This window comes from Schistosoma mansoni, chromosome W, assembly GCF_000237925.1.
Source record: "Schistosoma mansoni strain Puerto Rico chromosome W, complete genome".
Lineage (NCBI taxonomy): Eukaryota > Metazoa > Platyhelminthes > Trematoda > Strigeidida > Schistosomatidae > Schistosoma > Schistosoma mansoni.
Window position 1 is genome coordinate 7981137 of NC_031502.1, and position 21139 is coordinate 8002275.

General features: G+C 32.7%; 1 protein-coding gene across 1 annotated transcript; it reads right to left on the reverse strand.

Moving 5' to 3' along the window:
- Positions 1-5895: 5895 nt before the first annotated feature.
- Smp_126380 (hypothetical protein) lies at positions 5896-13234 on the reverse strand (the record flags this gene model as incomplete). Its single annotated transcript, XM_018800104.1, has 4 exons — positions 13142-13234; positions 11583-11843; positions 6368-6729; positions 5896-5991 (listed from the first exon to the last, which is right to left on the reverse strand). Exons 2-4 carry the CDS (start codon positions 11830-11832, stop codon positions 5896-5898), a joined length of 708 nt encoding a protein of 235 aa, XP_018653951.1. The 5' UTR covers positions 11833-11843; positions 13142-13234.
- Positions 13235-21139: the final 7905 nt, after the last annotated feature.

Consider the following 21139-nt stretch of genomic DNA (forward strand, 5'->3'; position numbering starts at 1 on the left):
GAAGCACTGGACGACCGTTTCATCCTGGGTTTGAATCTCGCGAGGTGAGGTCGTGGATGCGCACTGCTGAGGAGTCCCACAATAGGATGAAACGGCCGTCCAGTGCTTCCAGGTTTTCCTTGGTGGTCTAGCTTCAATTGACCCACGCTTTCAACTATGAAAAAAATATATATATATCATCCCTGTTTCATCCACTTACTTTACCATATCTATGCGCATAATAACCAGTAAGAAGAGTATGGAATATAATTAATGTCTCATCTAAATCCCATATAAATATTCGTGTAAACTTATCATCTGATTTTTCTAAACCTTTATAATTTACATTCAACTGTTGGTGTTGTGAATGTGGATGTTGTTGATGTTGTTGTTGTTGTTGATTGGAACCATGTAATGCTTCATTTATTGAATGCAGTCTCATTGAGTTCATTACTTTTGTATGTAAATAACCATCATTATTATTGTATAAATTTGATAATAATGTTGAACTTGATATTTGTTCTTCTTCTTCTTTTTCTTGTTGAAGTGTATTCTTTGAATAATTGATCAGATTATTTGGATAAATATCATCATGCTTATATGTATTCTGTTGATATTGTGAATGATGTCCATTATATGGAAAGTAAACTTGGTGATCATCATTTTGAATCTGTGAACTCAAATAATTTTGATTATTATTATTATTATCAGAAATGATCCATGATTGTTCTTCATTAGTAGTACATTGATTGTTTTCAGATAATACATTATCATGAATAAACATAGATGGCAAATAAGAATCTTTCATATGATTAGTTGTTATAGGATATGATGAAGTGGGAATTTCTAATAAATTCAATGTATTATTAATAAATTTAGGAGAATTGTGATTATTTTCTAAAATATTTGAAATGATAAACAGTAATATAATTACAAATAATGATTATGAACGATTGGTTAATATGACTAATTCAGTTCAACTGTTTTACGTGAGAGGTAGATATTACTAAACATCTGGGCTACCTGTTCCTGTCATTTAGATATTTCAACAGGTTATCTAATTTCGTTTGTTTTAATACATCATTATGTTTAATAATCGCACAACCTATTCAGGTGCGTTTCTGAAAAGTGTAAGACCTTTCGCTGTAAAGGTTACAGAAGGCCTAATCAGAGGTATCGTGGTTACTGGCAATATGCAGCGAGAAGAATGTACATTATCCAGATGTCGATTGACTGGGCTGCTAACTTCTAACTGGCGATCACTCAATATTTATCGTCAGGAAGGACGAAGAAGTAAGAAACGGAAACTTGTTGAGGTACTTTGTGCTGAGAATTCTATATTGTACCCGAAATATAATATTGAATAAAGTTAATAATAAATAAATAAATAAAATAAATTACTAGTATTAAAGGGATTATATCCTCACAGTAGAGCCCAAACCGATTAATCATATTAATGAATACCAACATAGTGATCGAACCGTAATGAGATTGTCATCAAATCTGAAGATACATAGTTTTCTCTCCATTGGATTCCAGTTTGTGCTTTAATGAAAGGTCTCATATTAGGGCATGACAGAGTTTCATTGATTTTCTGCTTAAACTCAATTCATGCTGTCAACTATATTCTAACATGAAGATAGTTTATAAAGGGTAATTTATCTTTTTTTTAAGGTTCTATGATTACTTTTGAGGAGATTTTGTATTGTACAGAGAAATTAACAAACCGTCACAGTATACCATGTGTTGAATTTATTCAGGAAATTTTAACTAATACAAACAATGTTAATCGTTTAAAGACCCCCATCTTTTAACCAATGTTAGTCTCTTACTCAGTATTATATATATATTCATCTTCTGTTCAGTTGTAAAACACTTGAGGCTATGACATGATCTTATAGTCCCATGTTCAAATAATGAGGTAAATAATTTAAGGCCATGAAAATTTAAATCTGTCATGTTTACCTGATGTCTAATATTACAATGATATAACAGTTATGAAGATTAAATAAACACAAGACCAAATATATAATTAATGGATTCAGTCATAAAATCAGTTCATGATGTTGACCATAAAAAAACAAGCTAATATCTTAAATTTTTTCATTTCACCAGTCGGAAATTTGCCCATTTTTTGGCGGTTTCATAGAATTAATGTAGAATGAATAAAGATAAGTCTAATATTTATTTATTCTCTAATGAAATATATTCACCCATGAAAGTACCTATGAAAGGTCACTTCCATGTTTGCTTATGGGTTTTTACTATGAATGTATATGTAGATGCCCTGTTTAATCATGATGGTTTTAAAGAACATATAAATAATCTACTGGTCATCTTATATCAATATTAGAAGTAGACACATGGATACATAGGAATAAATCTATAAAATTAACCACAGCAGGATTGTTTTTATTGTTACAATACGATAACAACTAAATGTATCCACTGAAGTAGTAGAATAACTGTAGAACAAATGGACGTGATCATATGTAAATATACATTAATTTACAATACGTAACCAATCTCATTTATGAGATATAAATCTGTGAATATGTTCATTGATCTATTGAACATGATATGTGGGAACACTAAACTGTGGTAACATCAAGTTATATTGAGACATTCTGATTTATATAATTTCACTCTGATCTCTTTTTTAAAAAATGTAAGTGATTTTTTCAAATAATTTTCAAATAAGCTTATAATCCTCACCGAACATCACAAATCTCTTACACACTAATACATATAGCTAGTTTAGACATTTTTAACGTTGATTGGATGACCTATTCAGTGTACAATGAAACGAAGAACCATGTACCTATTTATATTCGATAATTTTGATGTTTGATTATAATTCCTTGAAAAAGCTTGGACCAGATTGCCAGGCGAAACATTGGATTTACTTCCAATTCATTCGCTGAGATTTTACAAATATATTATTCCTATTTAATGTCTTACATCGATTCGGCGCTCAAATACTGTGAAACTATTCGCTCTAATTTAGACGAAAGTTCTTACATATCAAAGAACATTGTTTTGTTTTTTTAAAAAAAGAACTTCCTTACGGCACTTCAGAGTTATGGATACATTCATGAACGTTATTTCACCCTAAGTACTTTTCATGAATAAGGCCCCAAAATAAAGTTACGGATTTACCTTGGTGACAAATATAGATCAACTTGATAACTAAGTCGAGATCATTTTGATTGCAATCAGTCGCTTTACTCTTAACACACAACATATAAGAGAGAATATACAGAATATACTGTTATTAATATTTTAATTTATTACTTAATTTAGTGTTTAAAAAGTTGTCTAGTTTGTTATTCAAAAGATTATGGTTATGAGTTCATATATTGGAAAGTATTGGTTGCAGTCATAGATTGTGACAATAATAATAATAATAATAGTAATAGTAGTAATAATATTCACATTACTATTACAAACATTTCAGGAATATAATCTTTTAACAATTACAATTTAAGATATAGGCTAATGAGAAATTTCTTGCAACAAGTGACCCATCATTCCCAGTTACCTCATCATAGCGAAGAGATGAATGAACAGATAATTTCAAATAATTTATAATTGAATACTATAGCAGTACTAAATTTTAAAGTTATTATAAATATATTAATTACAACTAATGAAATATCTTAGTTGATGGGGTTTTATGGAGATTTTATTCGTCATAGTTAGGTATCAGTTGGGATATTCTTAACAACCCAATGAGTACTAAACAACTATTTCATCTTAAGATATGAATTTTCAACAGTGTTCACTAATGACCCTGCCAGAGGTCAAAACCAAGGTCTTCAGGTGTCGTGTTGAATGCTTAACCATGAGAACCACTGGACAGGCACTGAATGGTACAACTTCAACTTTAACCAATTCTATATTAATATGAAATAGCTGTCCAGTGCTCGATCATTTCCAATGTTATTACAGCTGAATTTATTCTGTGACGAATACATTCTACTAATAAAAATATATATTTATTAACTTTACCATTAGATTCTGTCAAATTTGGCATCAAATCCATATTGCAACCCTTTGAATTCATTAACTCAATTTCATTATCACTTCTTGTAGTTACATTTGATATTGTTGTGAATGCTTTTTTTGCTGTTGTGGTAGTAGTAGTATTTGTTGTTGTAGTAGTTGTTATCAACGACTGGTACTGACAGAATATTGATGGTGTATTGACAATGCTTTCCTCATTTATAGATAGATGATTAGATGAATTATTCAAGGATCCATTATTCAATAATAGTAATGATCTATTATTACTAGTAGTGGTGTTGTAATTTCCATTAGATATCTGAAGGGTAATGATAAATAAGTTCTGTTAATTATTAGGTCAAATATGAAGAATGGTTTTTAAGTCAAAAATTAAATAAATAAAATATATTACGTGAGACAGTAGCATATAGGTCAAAATGCTTTACAGTTTTTTACATATTACTAACATTTATTTATTTATTTAATATCAGAAGAGGTTTTATGGATATTATAGTAATTTTAATAGTTGAGATCATGAATCAATTGAAGTTAGACCATCATGGAAAACCTGAAAGCACCAGACGACCTTTTCATCCTATTGTAGGACTCCTCAGCAGTGCGCATCCACGATTCCGCCCCGTGAGATTCGAACCCACGACCTATTAGTTTCGCGTGCGAGCTCTTAACTTCTAGAACCACTGAGCCGGCATCCAACGGTGTTAATGTCTCACTTCAACCAATCCAAGAAATTGAGCGACACATCCACCAATGTCTTCAGTAGGTTACTATCTCACAACAGACCTGGTTAACTCTACCGGTCACTGCTTCTCACTAGAACTCCAGGAAATACCTCTTGAAGCCAGTCACTAGTGAGCATATGATGATTATTATCAGAAAGGGTTTTTGTGGATATTATAGTGGCCTAGAGGTAAAGAGCACGCGTGCGAAACCGATAGGTCATGGGTTCGAATCTCGTGAGGCGGGATCATGGATGCCCACTGCTGAGGAGTCCCACAATAGGACGAAACGGCCGTCCAGTGCTTCCAGGTTTTCCCTGGTGGTCTAGCTTCAATTGATTCATGATCCCAACCATTCAAATTTATTTATTTACTAAATCATCAGAGTTACCAATGCAGGTTTATCGATAAGATCAGTGGAACTAAACAGAGTTTTTTCATTAGTGTATTGTAATTGAGAATCGTCTTGATTATAATAATCCAATCTACCGATTGAAAATTTACATTTGTCAGTTTACAACCATAGTTGAATTTAAAGAAATTCATACATGAAAATACCTATTCACAATTTGAGATCAATAAGGAAAATTAAAGATTATACTTGTAAAATGTTACAGATTGTAAAACCTAGCTCCTGCCAATGTTACATGTCTGAGAAGTTTATTCAGACTGTGAGAAGCTTGAATGTCTATTTTTATCATTTGAAGATAATAATTAACTATTACAGTGTGTAAAAAAGGGAAAGTCAATAAATTAAATTGTAGTCCAGACGTTAAGGGATCCTCAAAGCATAGCGAAAGTTTGTATTCATGCTTTAGATATCTGAATGCTCTCATACCCCGAAGTTTATCCACCTCTGAGCTCATTTTAAAATTTAAAACCTTTATCCCATTTTCACTTAATTCTTATTCATTGGATTAAGTAGGAAATTTATCCCACCTGTTACCTACATTGGTAGCCATTAGTTCCTTGGCTTATTTTTATATCACTAACATTTCAAGTATGCGAGGTTTTCGTCTTTAATCCTCTTATTTATTGTAAATTTTGACTGTTTAATAGTTGGAAAAAGGCTCCGAAATAGAGTGAAACTCAGTTTTCCTTTTGCAAATCTCATTGCCTTCTCTGTCGTCACTGGAGAACCGGTTATATGAACGTCTTTTGTGATTAATTGACTTTAGTCGAAAAGCTGATGAACTGATTCCGGGAGAGTTGTATGAACACGTACGAAACCATAAGGCAGTTGAATAGCATTATTTCCAAGGATTTGAAACTGTATTTTAAAAAATTAAACCCGGTTTAGAATAACTGTATTGCCGTATACGGGGAATGTTTTGAAAATTGTAAAACTGATGTATTATAAATGTTATAAAATGAAGTTTTATGACTGTAGTTTGCATAACTACTCAATACATTACGTAGAAAATGTCCTTTATGATTCTAGCATAGTCACTTTAAGGTTATAGTCATAGACTTAGCCACTAAACTGCTTGCTCTTCATCTGATCTTCCATCAGATTCAATTATAGACATTAATAGGTTAATAAATAATAAGGCTTTTTAACTATTGAATTTTATTCATTATACCATATAAAATTATTACGATTAATAAATTCACATTCATAATAAGTTAATACAGTGAACACTTACAAACTGTTGAAGATTTGAACAAGTACTTGTTGCCGCCGACAATTCACTTGTTTTACTAATGTCACCAGAAATACCTGGAAAATTTAAATCATTTCTATGCGTAAACGAGGATGTTGAAGATGAAGTTGATAATACATGCAATAATTTATCACTAGTTGGATTCGACATTTCGGCGCATAGATTTTCTAACTGCTCCGAATGTTGATAATGTGGATACTGTTGTAGTTGTTGTTGAGATGTAGGAGGTTTATTCAAAGAATAAGAATCAAGATTGCTATGTGAAGAAACTGAGTGAATATTTGTAGAGGATAAGTGACAACTAGACAGATGCGGTTTTGAATGTGAGAATTCATTCCCGTGATCTATAACAAAGAGTTTGTGTAGAAATTTATGTAATTACAGTTTTCTTTTAAAGGAAATAATTCATAATTAATAACTGTCCGCTTTAAACACATAAATTGGGTTTCTTATAGCAATGGCTACAGTAAATTTCAGAAGACTGGAGTTTGACTGTCTGTCAATCACAATGAAAGATCTCGAAGTATCGACCAAATATCCTACCCTCTCTTCCATATCATTTGTTTTGTTTTAACTAACTGAGCTTCACTTCTTTTTTTCCTATTTATTATTAGCGTTTGTTCTCTACACAACCACTTTTTTTCTGGCTCTCTGGTTTTTGTTACCATCACTGGTGTAGAGTATTTTCCACACAAGTTATTCGTAATATTTTACTTAGTCTCCTAAATTTATTACATCCTTGTTATGCTATACTGATATGTGTTCCAAACAACTTCAGGCTAAACTCATTTATGTATGTAATTCCAAACCATTTTGTAATTATGATTTTTTGAGTATAACAGGTTGTATGCAGTTGATGAGGACTGATATGACTTAATAAGATGACATTATTTAGGTCAACATTTTTTGCATCAATTGAGTATGAATTTCATTTAATATGACAAGTGTGAACAACTATTCAATATGACAAACATCTTACTTGCATCAATTCAGACGAACTATATTCAGTGTGTATGCTTTTACAGTTAGCTTTGTATTTCCTATAAACTATGCTAATATAAAGTGCGCATAAAAATAAGCAAATAAATGATTTTATTTTGGTATAAGGATGATGTGATTTTGGAACTTGTTTGGAGATGTGTTTTTAGCTTGTCAATCAGTCTTCATTGCATCAGTCTTTCGTGTTCTCATTTTGGATCGTGAAAATTGTAATGGTTCCTGTCTCAAAGTATGATGCAGTAATTTCAGTAGTTCCGGATAGTTAGGCAAAAGCAAAAAGATGGCGGACTCACTAGAGCCCATCCGGACATAACATCAACGAACCCCCAGATATAACAGTTAGCGATCTAGATACAACAGCGGTAACGAGGATATAACACAGTCGACCACCCAGTTACAATAAGAACTCAAAGAAATCAAGTATAATTTATGAGAAGACAAATATTTACTGGTTATCTATTGGATGCATTGTGATGCACATTTACCCACCAAACTACTTGCATATATATATATATATATATATATATATATATATACCTAAAAGTGTTATATAGGAAACAAAACTTATTTTTCTAGATTTTTAGACTAAAATACATATTACTAAGTCGATGTGGTCATGATTAATTTTTAGATCGACTGCTCTACATTCTCCCACATTGATTGTAAATGTAATATTTGTCTAATCTTTAGTACTGATCGTATTTCAGCGACCAAATTGTAATGTAGTTACTGTTCTCAGCTACTGAACATAGACGTTTCGGTGTTGGGTTGTTGGAAGTAGTCTTCAGGAAACCATGCTTAACCTAGGTATTGTGCTGGCTGGTTCTCACCAACTAGGTGTCCCTGTGTTCCCCCAAGGAACTGATGTTTCCTATGGAATTAGAACCTACGTTACCCATTTTCATGGTTGCCAGTCGGTTCAAGCTAAAATTGTAGATGACTGGATGCCGACTATATGGTCTAAAGATTAGGTGCTGAAGGTTTAGTGACCTGAAGATCCTCAATAGATTTATGGATGCGCTCTTTTGATGAGTTTCATACTTGGACAAAAACAGCCGTTCAGTGCTTCTTGGTTTTTAGTGGTTGTCAAAGTTAGGCTAGTTTGTGATGTAAACTGTAAAATTAATAATAACGTCATTCCAATGTTGACTGAAAGAAAAAACAATTTAATGTTTAAAATAAATGACAAAGAGAACGAAGGAGAGAAACGTTGTAAATTCATTTGATTAAACAATTATTTTATTTACACAATCTATATTTTTATTTAAGATTTAACGACCATAGTAACTAATGCATTAATATATGATTTTTTTATTCATAAGATCTCTCCTCTTTTCTCATTGTTTTCACTCTTTTTTTCTGGTCGATCGTGAAGTAAAAATAGAATTAAAAGGTGTGAATAGTGCTCCTTAACTTCAAAATCATTAGGAAATAATTAATGAATCAACAGAAATGTTGTTAGATATAATGAAGTGTGTGTGTGTGGATGTGTCTGTGGTTTGATTGAACGGTGACCCTGAATCAGGTTTAAATGTAGAATTTGACATACATTTTTTTGGAAATGGAGATGAAAATTCATAATCAGAGGTAAAAAAAAGCACCTTAATTTATGTATACTGGTTAAGAGTCATTTTGTTCAAATTTTACCGAGGCAAAGTCACTACGAACTGGTGTGGACTGAAGGGTTTAAATTCAAAATGTCTTAAAGAGTATTAGTGGTGCTTACTAAAAATAGAAAGAACCCATTAGTACACTGTGTATCATCATTAGAATAAATGTTTTTAAAGAGTATCCAAATAAAAGATAGTTTTCATTAGCCAATTTGAAACCGTCAAAGTATTTCCTTTCTCATTGATTACAATATTATACTTATTTAGTTTTCGATTAGGCATCATAATGAAAACCAAATAAGTTTCTTTAATGTTGGTTTCCCTTCAGACTAACAATTGATCACATAAAAATGACACTTTACTGAGTTCTATATCAGATTGCTCCGAATCCAAATATCATAACGCTTCAGACTAATTACTAATCCAAACCTCCAATCCTGAGTAAACTGATGTTCCTTTCGAAATTTGAGTCTTCATCGCTCTGTGTAACAATTGGAGGCGTAATGTAATATACTATAGTCCTTGGTGCTGACTAATATCCAACACTCCATAAATCCTAACACTTGAATACTGTTGTAGGATAGTGAACATTTGGAAAACTTCATAGTAATTTGTTTGACTATGCCACCAGTCGACATATATTCAAGTACCTATGGGAGCAGCGATTTTCTCAAAATTACATATATTCTTTACTGAGCAGTATCAAATGTCATAAGACTTAGACTTGAGGTTTCTTGTCGACTACCTTCAACCTATTAACTTTTAACTCAAAATGTCCAGCACTGAGCCCAGATAGACTTTAAATTCCAATTTGTATGGGGTCACATATAAGCAGAATGCAAGTCATACATTTGAATTTAAGTTTCTCTTTTTAAGATGACGCGCATCCATAGTATGAATTGTATTCAAACTTAAAACTTAAGTATTATGAGATTTATAAAACTCTAAAATGTAAACTGAGTCTTCTCTGAAAGCTCCAATGTAATTAGGTAAATGGTCTATTGACATAAAGACTGTTGAATAGTTTTCTATTGTTTCAACGAATACTTTGTACCCTTTACATGTTTTTTTTCGAATTTCACTTGCTTCAAAACTGTTAAAATCATTACGATCAGTAAAGACTAATTTTAGTCTTGAGTAAAAGCTTAATGTATGGTTCTCATAGTCACTTCTACTAGTCACAGATGGACCTCATTTAGAGTGCTACTGAATACCGGCGAGCGCCCAGCAGACATTTCGTTGCTAATTGACGAGGCCAGTCGCGCCTCAAATATCTCATTGGTAACAAGTCAGATTAAGAAGATAGATGGTGTGAGTTTGTATCGGACAAGGAGTATCAACTCCCTCAACATAGTAGAGACGCTTTGCTGACGAGCGTCAACTTGCGTGAAATCAAGGTCGAGTGTTCTCTGTAGACTAAATCTCACCATATGGATATTCCGTCCTGGTTATCGTTACGGCTTTTTCAATGGTAGACCGGACTCTGTCAACGATTGGATTCAAGACCTTCAGTCATTGTTGCAAACATGTAAACTTTGGATCACTGAATTGTAACCTAATTATTGTGTCGATTGGTGACAAATATCATGTATATATTAAATTAATTTCTATGAAATCCTCAATGACATTAATGGTATATAACACATATCTGAGCGAACAATATTGTTTTTAGTTAAACACTTTGCTGTAATGTTAAGTAATATTTATAAACATATGTGGAGAACACAAAACCAACCAATAAGATTTATGGGTCAGTGCCAACAATGAAAAGGGATTACATATGTAATTGTAATATGTAAAAAGTACAAACTGCTTGCAAAATAACAAGTTTACTATTATTGATAAGAATAATAACAGCTTGAATAAATATTTCAACTTAGAAATTAAGAAAACAAATATTTGAATACCAATCACTGAACATTAGAAAAATTACGTAATAAGAAGTGAGCAAATAATCAGCCGAAATATGTAGACAACGAAAAAAGGGATATGAAAGAAGAGGGTTATGGAAAAAAAAGTGGTATGAAAAGCTTAGTAAAATCGTTAAGCCATGGAAGAGACATTGGTGTTTTATATATGCATAAATATTAAGATAAAACGGGAAAGCCTGATAATGATCTAACTGAAAATATGTTGTTATGATGATTAAAATAAACGAGACATGAATACTACGAATATCACTTGGTAAAAACTGGAAAGAAGTGCCCAGGACATAATGACTCGAAGATCTTTGCTAGGAGGCTTTCATCTAAAGAGGGACAACAAGGTTAAGTATATGTATTATTATGATTGCTAATTTAATTAAGATGTTTTTGGAAATCAATAACAATGTGTAGGTGGTATTCGGTACGAATCGACTTAATTATCAGACTCCAACTCAGTGACTCATGGTTTAGATGTTTGCAACAATGCCTCAAAGTTCTAAGTTCAATTGTTGACAGAATTGTAGATGTGCACTGATGAGGAAGCCCTAACGATAACCAGGACGAAATATGTTACATAACTGGAGATAGTCGGTAAGAGACATGATGGGAGTTTTTAATATTAAAATAATCATAAATAGTTTATTTCGGTAGTAATTTACTTACCGCATTGTGGTATATTTAAATCAGAACTATTCATATTATTAATCGATGCATTATCTGTACCTAAATATGATGATAGAATATTTGTTGAATGTAATTTTGTAAAGTTTTCTTCGATTAATGAATTGAAAGATGTGTTCAGATTAAATCCTTCTCCATTATTTGACGAGGAAGTTTCAAATAAATATTTTGTACGTTTCGTTGAAGGTTCATTTGTGAAATGATCATCATTTTCTTGAATTATAGTTGACATTGTTTGTTTAACTACGAGAAAATAAGATTAAAGCACAAGAGAAAGAGAAAAGATAATTGAATATATTAAGATGGTGACGTGCATTTTTGAGTAATTTCAATTGGAGACAAAGGCACTGATCGATGAGAGAAGAAACTATCCTTAAAAACTAATTACTATAATTCTTTTTATAATCATTTTGCTTCACTATAACAGTTCAGAATTGACGTTATAAAGTCGTAAAATAATACCTGATTAGTAAGATTCAACTGATTGCAAACTAAACTGTAGACTATTATGTGAGTGAAATGAAGTTAAGCATTAGGTTACTTGAAAATCAGCCTTGATTGATAACATATAATCACTGGACTTATGATAATGAAAACCACTTGAGTTGTTCGCATTAACACAGTAAACAGGTATGCACTGCGTATACGCCTAAGGATTAAACCATGAATAAATCTATAAGTTTAGTAAGTACAATAGTTAGTTGTCTCCCGCATATTTTTAAATAAAAATACTCTGGGATAGTGAATTGTTTGTTCTGACATAACGATATTTCCGAAGCCAGTACTCTTTGTTTATCTATCTATCTATTTATCTATCTATCTATCTTACCATTGGTCTTTTATCCTGAGCTGACTTATTTCTACTTATACACCTTTTCTAAATATATTTTATTTCAATATTTTGTCGTATTATGTTACCCAAACAATTTTCTGAATGAAAACATCCTTAGTCTCCTAATGTGACTAACATTTTTAATGATTTTGTTTACTATACTTCTTCGTTAATTTGTTCAGTAAATTAGTGTTAGTATCAATGTCCTTATTATTGTGATAAAAAACGAAAAAAATCTGTTTGCACAACTTTGAGAATGAAAAGTGAACCAGTGTTTCTTCTTTATGTTGTAGGGTCATGAGCAATAAATTCAGTAATAGAAACACTCAAACTCGTCCTACTTAATATTTTCGAGTAGTTTCGACTGAAAAACTATAGCCAACAAATAATTAACATTAGCAAAAATGATAAGAGGGTCCCAAAGTGAACATCAACTCTGAGATGCAGGTACATCCAGTTGACGAGTCCCAAATAGGACGAAACGCGCGTCCTAGATTTCACTACTAGTCACTATCCGTCTTTGCTTACAATGCTTGTAAATTTAGGCTATATTGAGGCAATACACACAGTATGAACGTATGGCCAATAAGTGACTGATCAATTTCAGTCCTAAACATCAATGGGAAGATTCAACCAAACTACCAAGTGAATTAGCAAAAAATGTTATTTTAACAAAAAAAACTATCAAATAATCTTTTTAAAAAATTACCTTGAAATGTAAATTATTTGCGATGTGTAACGCGAAAAATTTATTACATCCAACTTCGCTTGATCAGGTTAAATGGCTCATGCATCGTCCATTATAATCTAATTGGCTGATAGCTAAACAAACTTTTCAGTTTTGTACTGTTGATTCCAACCAATCAGAAAGGAGGTATATCCTGTTAATGTTTAGTTCTGATTGGTTAAAATACAAATAAAGCGTTGACTGATTTTAAGACCAATCATCTGCACAATTTAAGTGAGACTGTTTTATGGGACAAGCATTTCTAACCTCTAGGTTCGGCGTTATATTTTTACCAGGTTGGGGATAAACTCCACGTCGTCAGGTCCACTAAGTGTATCGTAGTCAGTAATGACGATTATGTTTTTGTTGATTTGGTCACTCAATTGTAGATATTTTGGAATAGTTTCCATTATAGAATCAATTGGAGGTACAACTTTTGCGATGTGATTTTTCTTCCATCATGACTGAGTGCGCTACACCTGACACGTCCGTAGCATGATGAATCGGTATTTTCATCGTAGAAAGCTTTACATTTTTCATGTAAACTAGAAGAAATAAAGGTCATGCATCAAGGACTAAGACATTGTAAATAATAATTCCCGCTTCATTTTGGTTATTTGTCAGGTGCAAGATCACAATTGAGAATGACAGTAGAGTTTATCTTCATCCTTTTTACCATACATACAAGACAAAAACTTCTACTAGAAAGTTGATACACTTCATGCGTATTCTGCTTACGCTTACAGATTTAATTGACAGCTGGTCCACTGTGCTGTTGATGAAATAAAAAAATAACTTCATTTGTTCATATACAGTTTGACATCCTATTCAAAAGTTACATAAGTCCAACAAACATTGTGATTTAAAAAAATTTCATACAGTCGTTTACATAAACTGTATTCTGATTGTTGTGTTTAGGAAGTTAAGGCAAAGTTTTATTTGTTACATTATGAAACCCACAACATTTACGAGGGATAATGCAAGATAGCGAAATACAAAACAGTGTGCACCAACCCAATGACATTTTATGGGGAAGTTTTGAGAGAGATGGAAGCTTTCAGGTACCCAAGCAGCATCGTCGATGAACAAGAGGATGTGATACAGATGTAAAGGCACAGATTGTCAAAGCAAGGGAAGCATTTCAACGACTGAAGAACATACGGAACTCAAAACAACTATCAGACAACACCAAAGTCAGAATCTTCAATATTAACGTCAAGATAGTTCTACTGTACGGAGCTGAAACTTGAAGAATTACTGAAGCCATCATCCTCAAGGTACATGTATTTCTAAACAACTATCTACGCAGGATACTCAATGTCCGTTCGCCGAACACCGTCAGTAACAACCTACTGTAGGAGAGAACAAGCCAACCTTCATTTGAAGAGGAAATTAGGAAAAGATTTTGGATGTAGTAGTACATACGCTGTGGAAATTGTCAAACTACATCAAAAGAATGAACAACAACTGGAAACAACTGTGAAGGATTGCCCAGGGTGGAGTTCGATAGAGAATCCTAGTAGACGGCTTATGCTCCTCTAAGAAGGGTAGCGGGCGTAAGTAAGGGGGGTTAAGGTAGACTGGATAAGTGGTTCATTTATATGAATTCGGTGACAGTTTTGAAATTTTGGATAAACAGCTGGGAAACAAAAATTTTGAGAAGGTATGCGAGAGGTTTGGACAGACTTTAATTCCATTTATTCAGAAATACGTGCTACTCAAAACAACTGTCTATACCGAGGATTGATGGAGATATGACTAGCTAGAGAAATATAGATATTCATAAAGGGTTATAGTATACAAGTAACATTTTATCAACTCTAAAACTGGGATTCCTAAGAATAATACTGAAGCTGTGGTGTCGTTTGAAGAATTATTTACGCCCACATTGTCTCCAAAGGAAAACTTCTGTGGAGTCACATAGATGAATTTCTATGTACAGTGTTTTGCGAAAGGAACGCATCAATCTTCAGAACTATAATAATCCTAGGAAAGCACCACACTCTTCGTAGATTCTTTCATTTTTTTAATATGAGTAATTTATTAAAAGCTCTTGTTTTCTGAGCAACTAAAGTAGGTCGATCAATAATATAACTCAAGTTTAAAACTGAAGACTCGGGTTTGCTAAGAATAATGATCCAGATAAATATTGCACCAGACAACTAAAAATGTATATGAACGAGAGTGCCATAAACCAGACAGACGAATAATGATACGAGGAAGAACTCAGAGTGCAGTAAATGACACGCGTATTTGGTGAACAGTAATCAATACATGTAAAAGTGTACAAGAAAATTTCACATGATGGCTTACACAACATTTTATAGCTAAACAACGATAATCGAATAAGTTATGGGGAGTTATGAGAGTTTTGAATAACAACAAAAACAATTTACAGGCTAATTCTAATTGGCCATCTCTACTTATCCCGTCCTGCAGTGGCAAGGTTTAGAGCTGGGACCAACATTTATCATGATACTTAATGATGAAAAACCAATTGGATTTTTACTAATGGTAATTCTTTCGACAACGACTTGTATGTAGACGGATATAAATAACATTGTATATCACACCGTCTTTGCATCGGTACTGAAAACAGGTTTATTTTTAAAAATAAGGCGGGAATTCTAATAATAGGTGTCATGCATCCGAAACCGAACATCAACGATCAACAGCTTTGAGAACCCTAAAGAATCCCATGACATTTTCGTTCAGCGGATAGTTGCGCTTAGTTGAAAAAACTATTCTAACTGGTTTGCATCACAAAATCTACCTCAGATTCGGGCAGGATAGAGTTATGTAGAGGAAAGTTTCAGAAATATTCATTACTAACTCCTTTTGAGGAATGTGAAATTTCTAAATTGACTATTTAAGGAATCGGCTAAGTGTCTGTGAATTTGTAGAGCATCTTCCTCCCAATGTTCGATATATATCCAATAGCTATCAATTTCCATTCATTTGGTAAATGAATAATGAATATAAAAGCACATTTTTTACTGGGGATTTCATCTTAAGCTCCGATATTTACTTTATTTGCTTTTTCATCCAGCTAGGTGGGATGAACTATAACGGCGTGTCACTAAAGATATACATAGATAGATTTAGATGATTAAAATAAAATCTCTCGTTAAAATTACTCTCTTTTATTCAGTACTGACAAACTAAATGAATGGAAAAATGATTGAAAATACTGGATATCACACTTATTTTGAACATTGGAAAAAGGATGGTTATCTTCACCCCTATTTAGAGTAGGAAAAGAGTTTCTCATTAGTACTATGATCTGTTGTCACTCATTTAAACGAACACGGTTAGCATCAATGTCAAATATATACAGAACTATTTACTTCAGAAAGTTACTTAATACCTGGGTCTGCTTTTCCCTGGTAGGAGGACTCTCGAACACTGTCAAGAAAAGTTTAAACCCAACAGGCCTACCTCTGGTAGACATTCTTATTATGGCTTGCTGCGTTAACGATAATTCACTGCTAAACATAACTTAGGTAAAGCTGTATTTTATGTTTGGTAAAAAGAGTCTACCTTGACGGGTATTAATTTAATAAAAAGGTGAGTTATGAATATTGAAAACTTCCTTAATTTGTCGTCAAATTTTATTTCTGAAAAATATGCATTATAGTGAAGGAATACTCAGTTGGGGAAAACCAATTTATTAGTTAATTAAAAATTACAGAATGTCTTCACAAAATACTAAAACCATACATCAAATAATTCATCTACACCTCTTCTGTCAATTATCTCTTACAAACTTCATCGTTTCTTCACTCCTGTTGTCATCACAATAACTCTTTGTTTACATTTTTGTTCTCTGCAATTTGATATTGACAACCTTCTGATGCTGGGCATTCCACTTCTGATTAGTGTTACATACTATTTATGTCGACGGACATAAGCAATAGTATTATTTGCATATATATATATATATATAACACGTGTGAGTAGTTAAGTCAAGCTTTGTGAAACGGGAAACTGTCAGTACAATTTTACTAACTGGATAAATGTAGCCATAACTTATACGCATTTAGATTATCAGTCTATATTCCTCAAGCTAAGTATTCTGCATCTCATATAATAGATACAATATCATACACCCTTTTCGATATACTGTTGGATAGGTCGAACTATCACCCCTATTGAGCAATCAATTTTTTGTAAAACTGAGCACAGAATTTTTTTAATAAGACACATTCTTGTAGTACTCCACATATTTGTATTACCAAACACTAAAGATAACTAAAAGAAATTTTTAAGGTTTAAAAATTGCTAATTAAAAGGTGTTGGATGCTCTAAGAAAAAGTATAGCCCGAAAAGAGGGAATCCTCTAACCACTTAGCTGAGAATTAAATTACAACATATATCATAAGTTAGAGTACAGAACACAGCTATGTTAAATAGTTATTGCCAACCAAAGGAGATGAATCAAGCATTGTCTTAGAAAGCTATTCAAAATAAATAGATCTTCGATCACTAACATACATTAAACCCGAAAATAAATAGCATTACAAGTGAGTAAACTAACTAAAACATCGGTAATGATCACAATGTTTGAAACTAGCAGTTGATTACAAGACGAGAATGCAGTACTGCACAAGTTCCAAAAATGAATTGAATGTGGCGAAACTACTGAATAATAGCAAGTAGTATAACGAATTTTAAAAATTGAAAACCGGAGCACCAGGTTACAAAATAGGCTGTCCTCTTCTGACTTTACCATTTAGAATATATTCAGATAAATAATATAAACCTGAGAGCACTGTTTTCTCAGTGTGAGGATCCTAAGCATTAAAGATCCCGAACCCAATGACTTTGGAATGAGCACTGAGTAGCTGTATCGTCCTAGTTTTTTTAGAATTCTTAAAAAATATACACCATAACATCACAGGAAATCTAACCACAGACTTTTGTCCATTACACTTGAACCACTATGTCGGGATTCAGTGATTTACGTTTTCAATGAAATCTGTACCAGTCGATTATCTTCGAATCACTATAGGTGTTAGTGTAGGCCGGCCAGTTAGTGCCGTTTCAACATTATGAATTGAGTTGTCAGTAAAAGGATTTTCTCGTTTAGTTATTTTACCCCATGAAATTGACCTGTAAGATAGGAAAGTAGTTATAGTGATCTGGTCACAGTATCGATTAAGTCACCTAACCTGTTTATCTACTACCAATGACACGCTACACGTGAGATAACAGCTAAGACCAGTACTAATTGACGGTTGGTCCAGAATGCAGTGTCCTGCACTTTCTCTTTCGCTCATCTGATAGTCAGGATAGGGGTCGATTCAGCAAGCAGATAACGTCTAACTATCCAGTATGAATTTATGATTGACTCATGAAATGATATAGAGCAAAGTCCTGACCACACATCAATAGGATTAAGAAATTAAAATATGGGCATAACTACAACACAAATGGAGGAGAACTGACTGATAGGTGTGTAATAAATTAACAATAATTCGGTAAACGTAGAACACACAACAATTATTTCTGTGTTAAACAAAAACTTGCAAGTAGGGGGATACTGGAATATAATCGTGTAGTTATTTAATAATTATTTAACAAAAAGTACAAACAATAATTTCAGATAGGATCATTCCGATGGTTCGCTTTTGTTGTATGCCTATCCCGATACAGCAGTAACATTATGGTGGACATGAACCTTAAACTAAATATTAATCATGTAGAATCTCTCTTTAATACCTTGTACTCGTTACTTTTCTTTTCAACATATTGTTTTTTCTCTAATTACGTGTTTACAACCTCTTTACTTTCTTGTTGTCGTTCTTATCGCCACACTTTTTGCATCATTAGGCTTTCATTATGCTCCAAATGTACATGGGGTCTCTACAGATGATGCGGTTTATCTATTTCTGATTTGACAATCCATTGAATATCTATTTTTTTTACAAACCCTTCAAAATCTCTTGTTTTAGCCTAAAAAAGATCGTCTGATAATTTCACAGTTGTGTACTTAACTGAATGACTACTTCGTTGATGAATATTCGGATGGTTTATTTGAAAGGAGTTGTAATCTATGGATTCAACAAAATAGGAAGTGCGCCATCCATCCAGTGATGTCGATATTTCATGAGAAGATAACACATACGAGGTTGAAAATCGAATGAAGTTAGGAATGTGAAATAATGTGCCCGGTTTAACTAGGTCAATACCATCGTGTTTGACGTTTTTTTATTATACCAGTATCTCTCGTGTCCGACTTCAGTTTGTTGTATGTTAATTCGTTTACTAAGAGATATAAATTACACTGACCTAGCCATGTTCACTTACACAAACTGACGGAACACTCCAGTCTTACTTCTATATATGGAATGCATAAGATTTATATAAGATTTTTGTTATTACTCAACAAGAAGAGCATAACACAGTGATCTCATTAACTTTTCTTTGTTGTAAAAGAACTGTATATTTGTAAAAATGTTTCTTTGTTCGTTGGATTTTCCATCAGAAACATATCTATTGATTAGTACATCACACTGAGTACAAACATTAAACGCCTAGTGTGAAATACTCTGGATTAATTATTTTCATATAGATTTTTTGCAAAGAGAAATCATTTGACACTGTCGTTATTATAATCACAAGTGCAGAACTTCCTACCAATTACTCCCAACCACTAGTTTCAATCAAATCCTGTAAGCTTTACTACATCTAGCCATAATTAGACTAGCAATAATAATACGACTTCGTCGATAAAATTCTATCAAGGCCAAGAAACAAGACCAAACATCTTAGTCTCATAAATGATCAATCATAGGTTAAACACCTGAGTGGTAACCTCTCTGGTTATAGCGCACTGGTTTAAACGGGTTCGAATCTCACATGAAGCATCAGTCCACTCTCTATACTGAAGGTATATCTCATTTTGATGAATCGCAACCAGCATGAAACTGTGGTTCAAAAATTTCTGCCAACTTGCCTCAATCACAAACTTACATTATTATGACTTACTAAAATGTAGAGAGAATGATGGTTTAAAATACGTATATGAACAAGTATTGAAGAAGAAGGGATCTTACAAAACGAATAATCGTTCTAGATATTCATTGTTTTAAAACCAACCATATGATAAAATAGTGAAATTCGACTTATACCATTCTGTTTTTACTTTGAAGTCTATATATTTAGTAATACTAAACTTCTTGCTGTGGTTCCAGATATTCATTTTATCTTATTTACCAAGATCTATCAGTTGTCTGTATATACATCTCAATAGATGCATTTCTTAAATTTTTCGATCCAAACACAACAATCATCGAAGAATTTCATCTATTATGTTATTTGATCAGTAAAGTCATGTCCTATTAATAAGAGTTTGCCGCCGTTGGCGTCCAGGAGCCCAATTGATTATTTACTGTCTTGATACATTTTTAGTAGCGTTACACGAATCGAGGATGCACGTTTTATCCTATATTTTGACTCGTCAGCATCAGACATTAAGATGAGGTTACATTCGAATGACCACCCATGAACAGGACGTAACTTGCGTCCCTGATTCTGTTCTGTCTAGAACTTTTTGTTCTCTCATTGCTACATCTTATTAGTGTATCGGTTTCTCTTATGTATATACACAGAAACACATGTGTACATTGATGATATTTTCCTTATCTTATTTTACAATTTTTTCTCATTATTATATGAAGTACGTGATGTCACTGTTTGATTAGTATATTATGTACTATCTCAATAGAATTCCGTATATCGAGACAGAATGGTTTCACTTTCATTGCTAAGTAAATCTCTACCCGGTAACCGTTCTTCACATATATGTCGTTTCATATACATTCGAGTATGAAACGCATTATGGTTAGCTTGGCACAGCCTAATAAGAGATATATGGTTTTAGTAAATCAGATTCTTGTTTACATTCGTACGTCTTTGGCAGTTAATAGAACAAAACATTTTGTTTGATCAAACATTGAACGATCAAGCCAATCGATC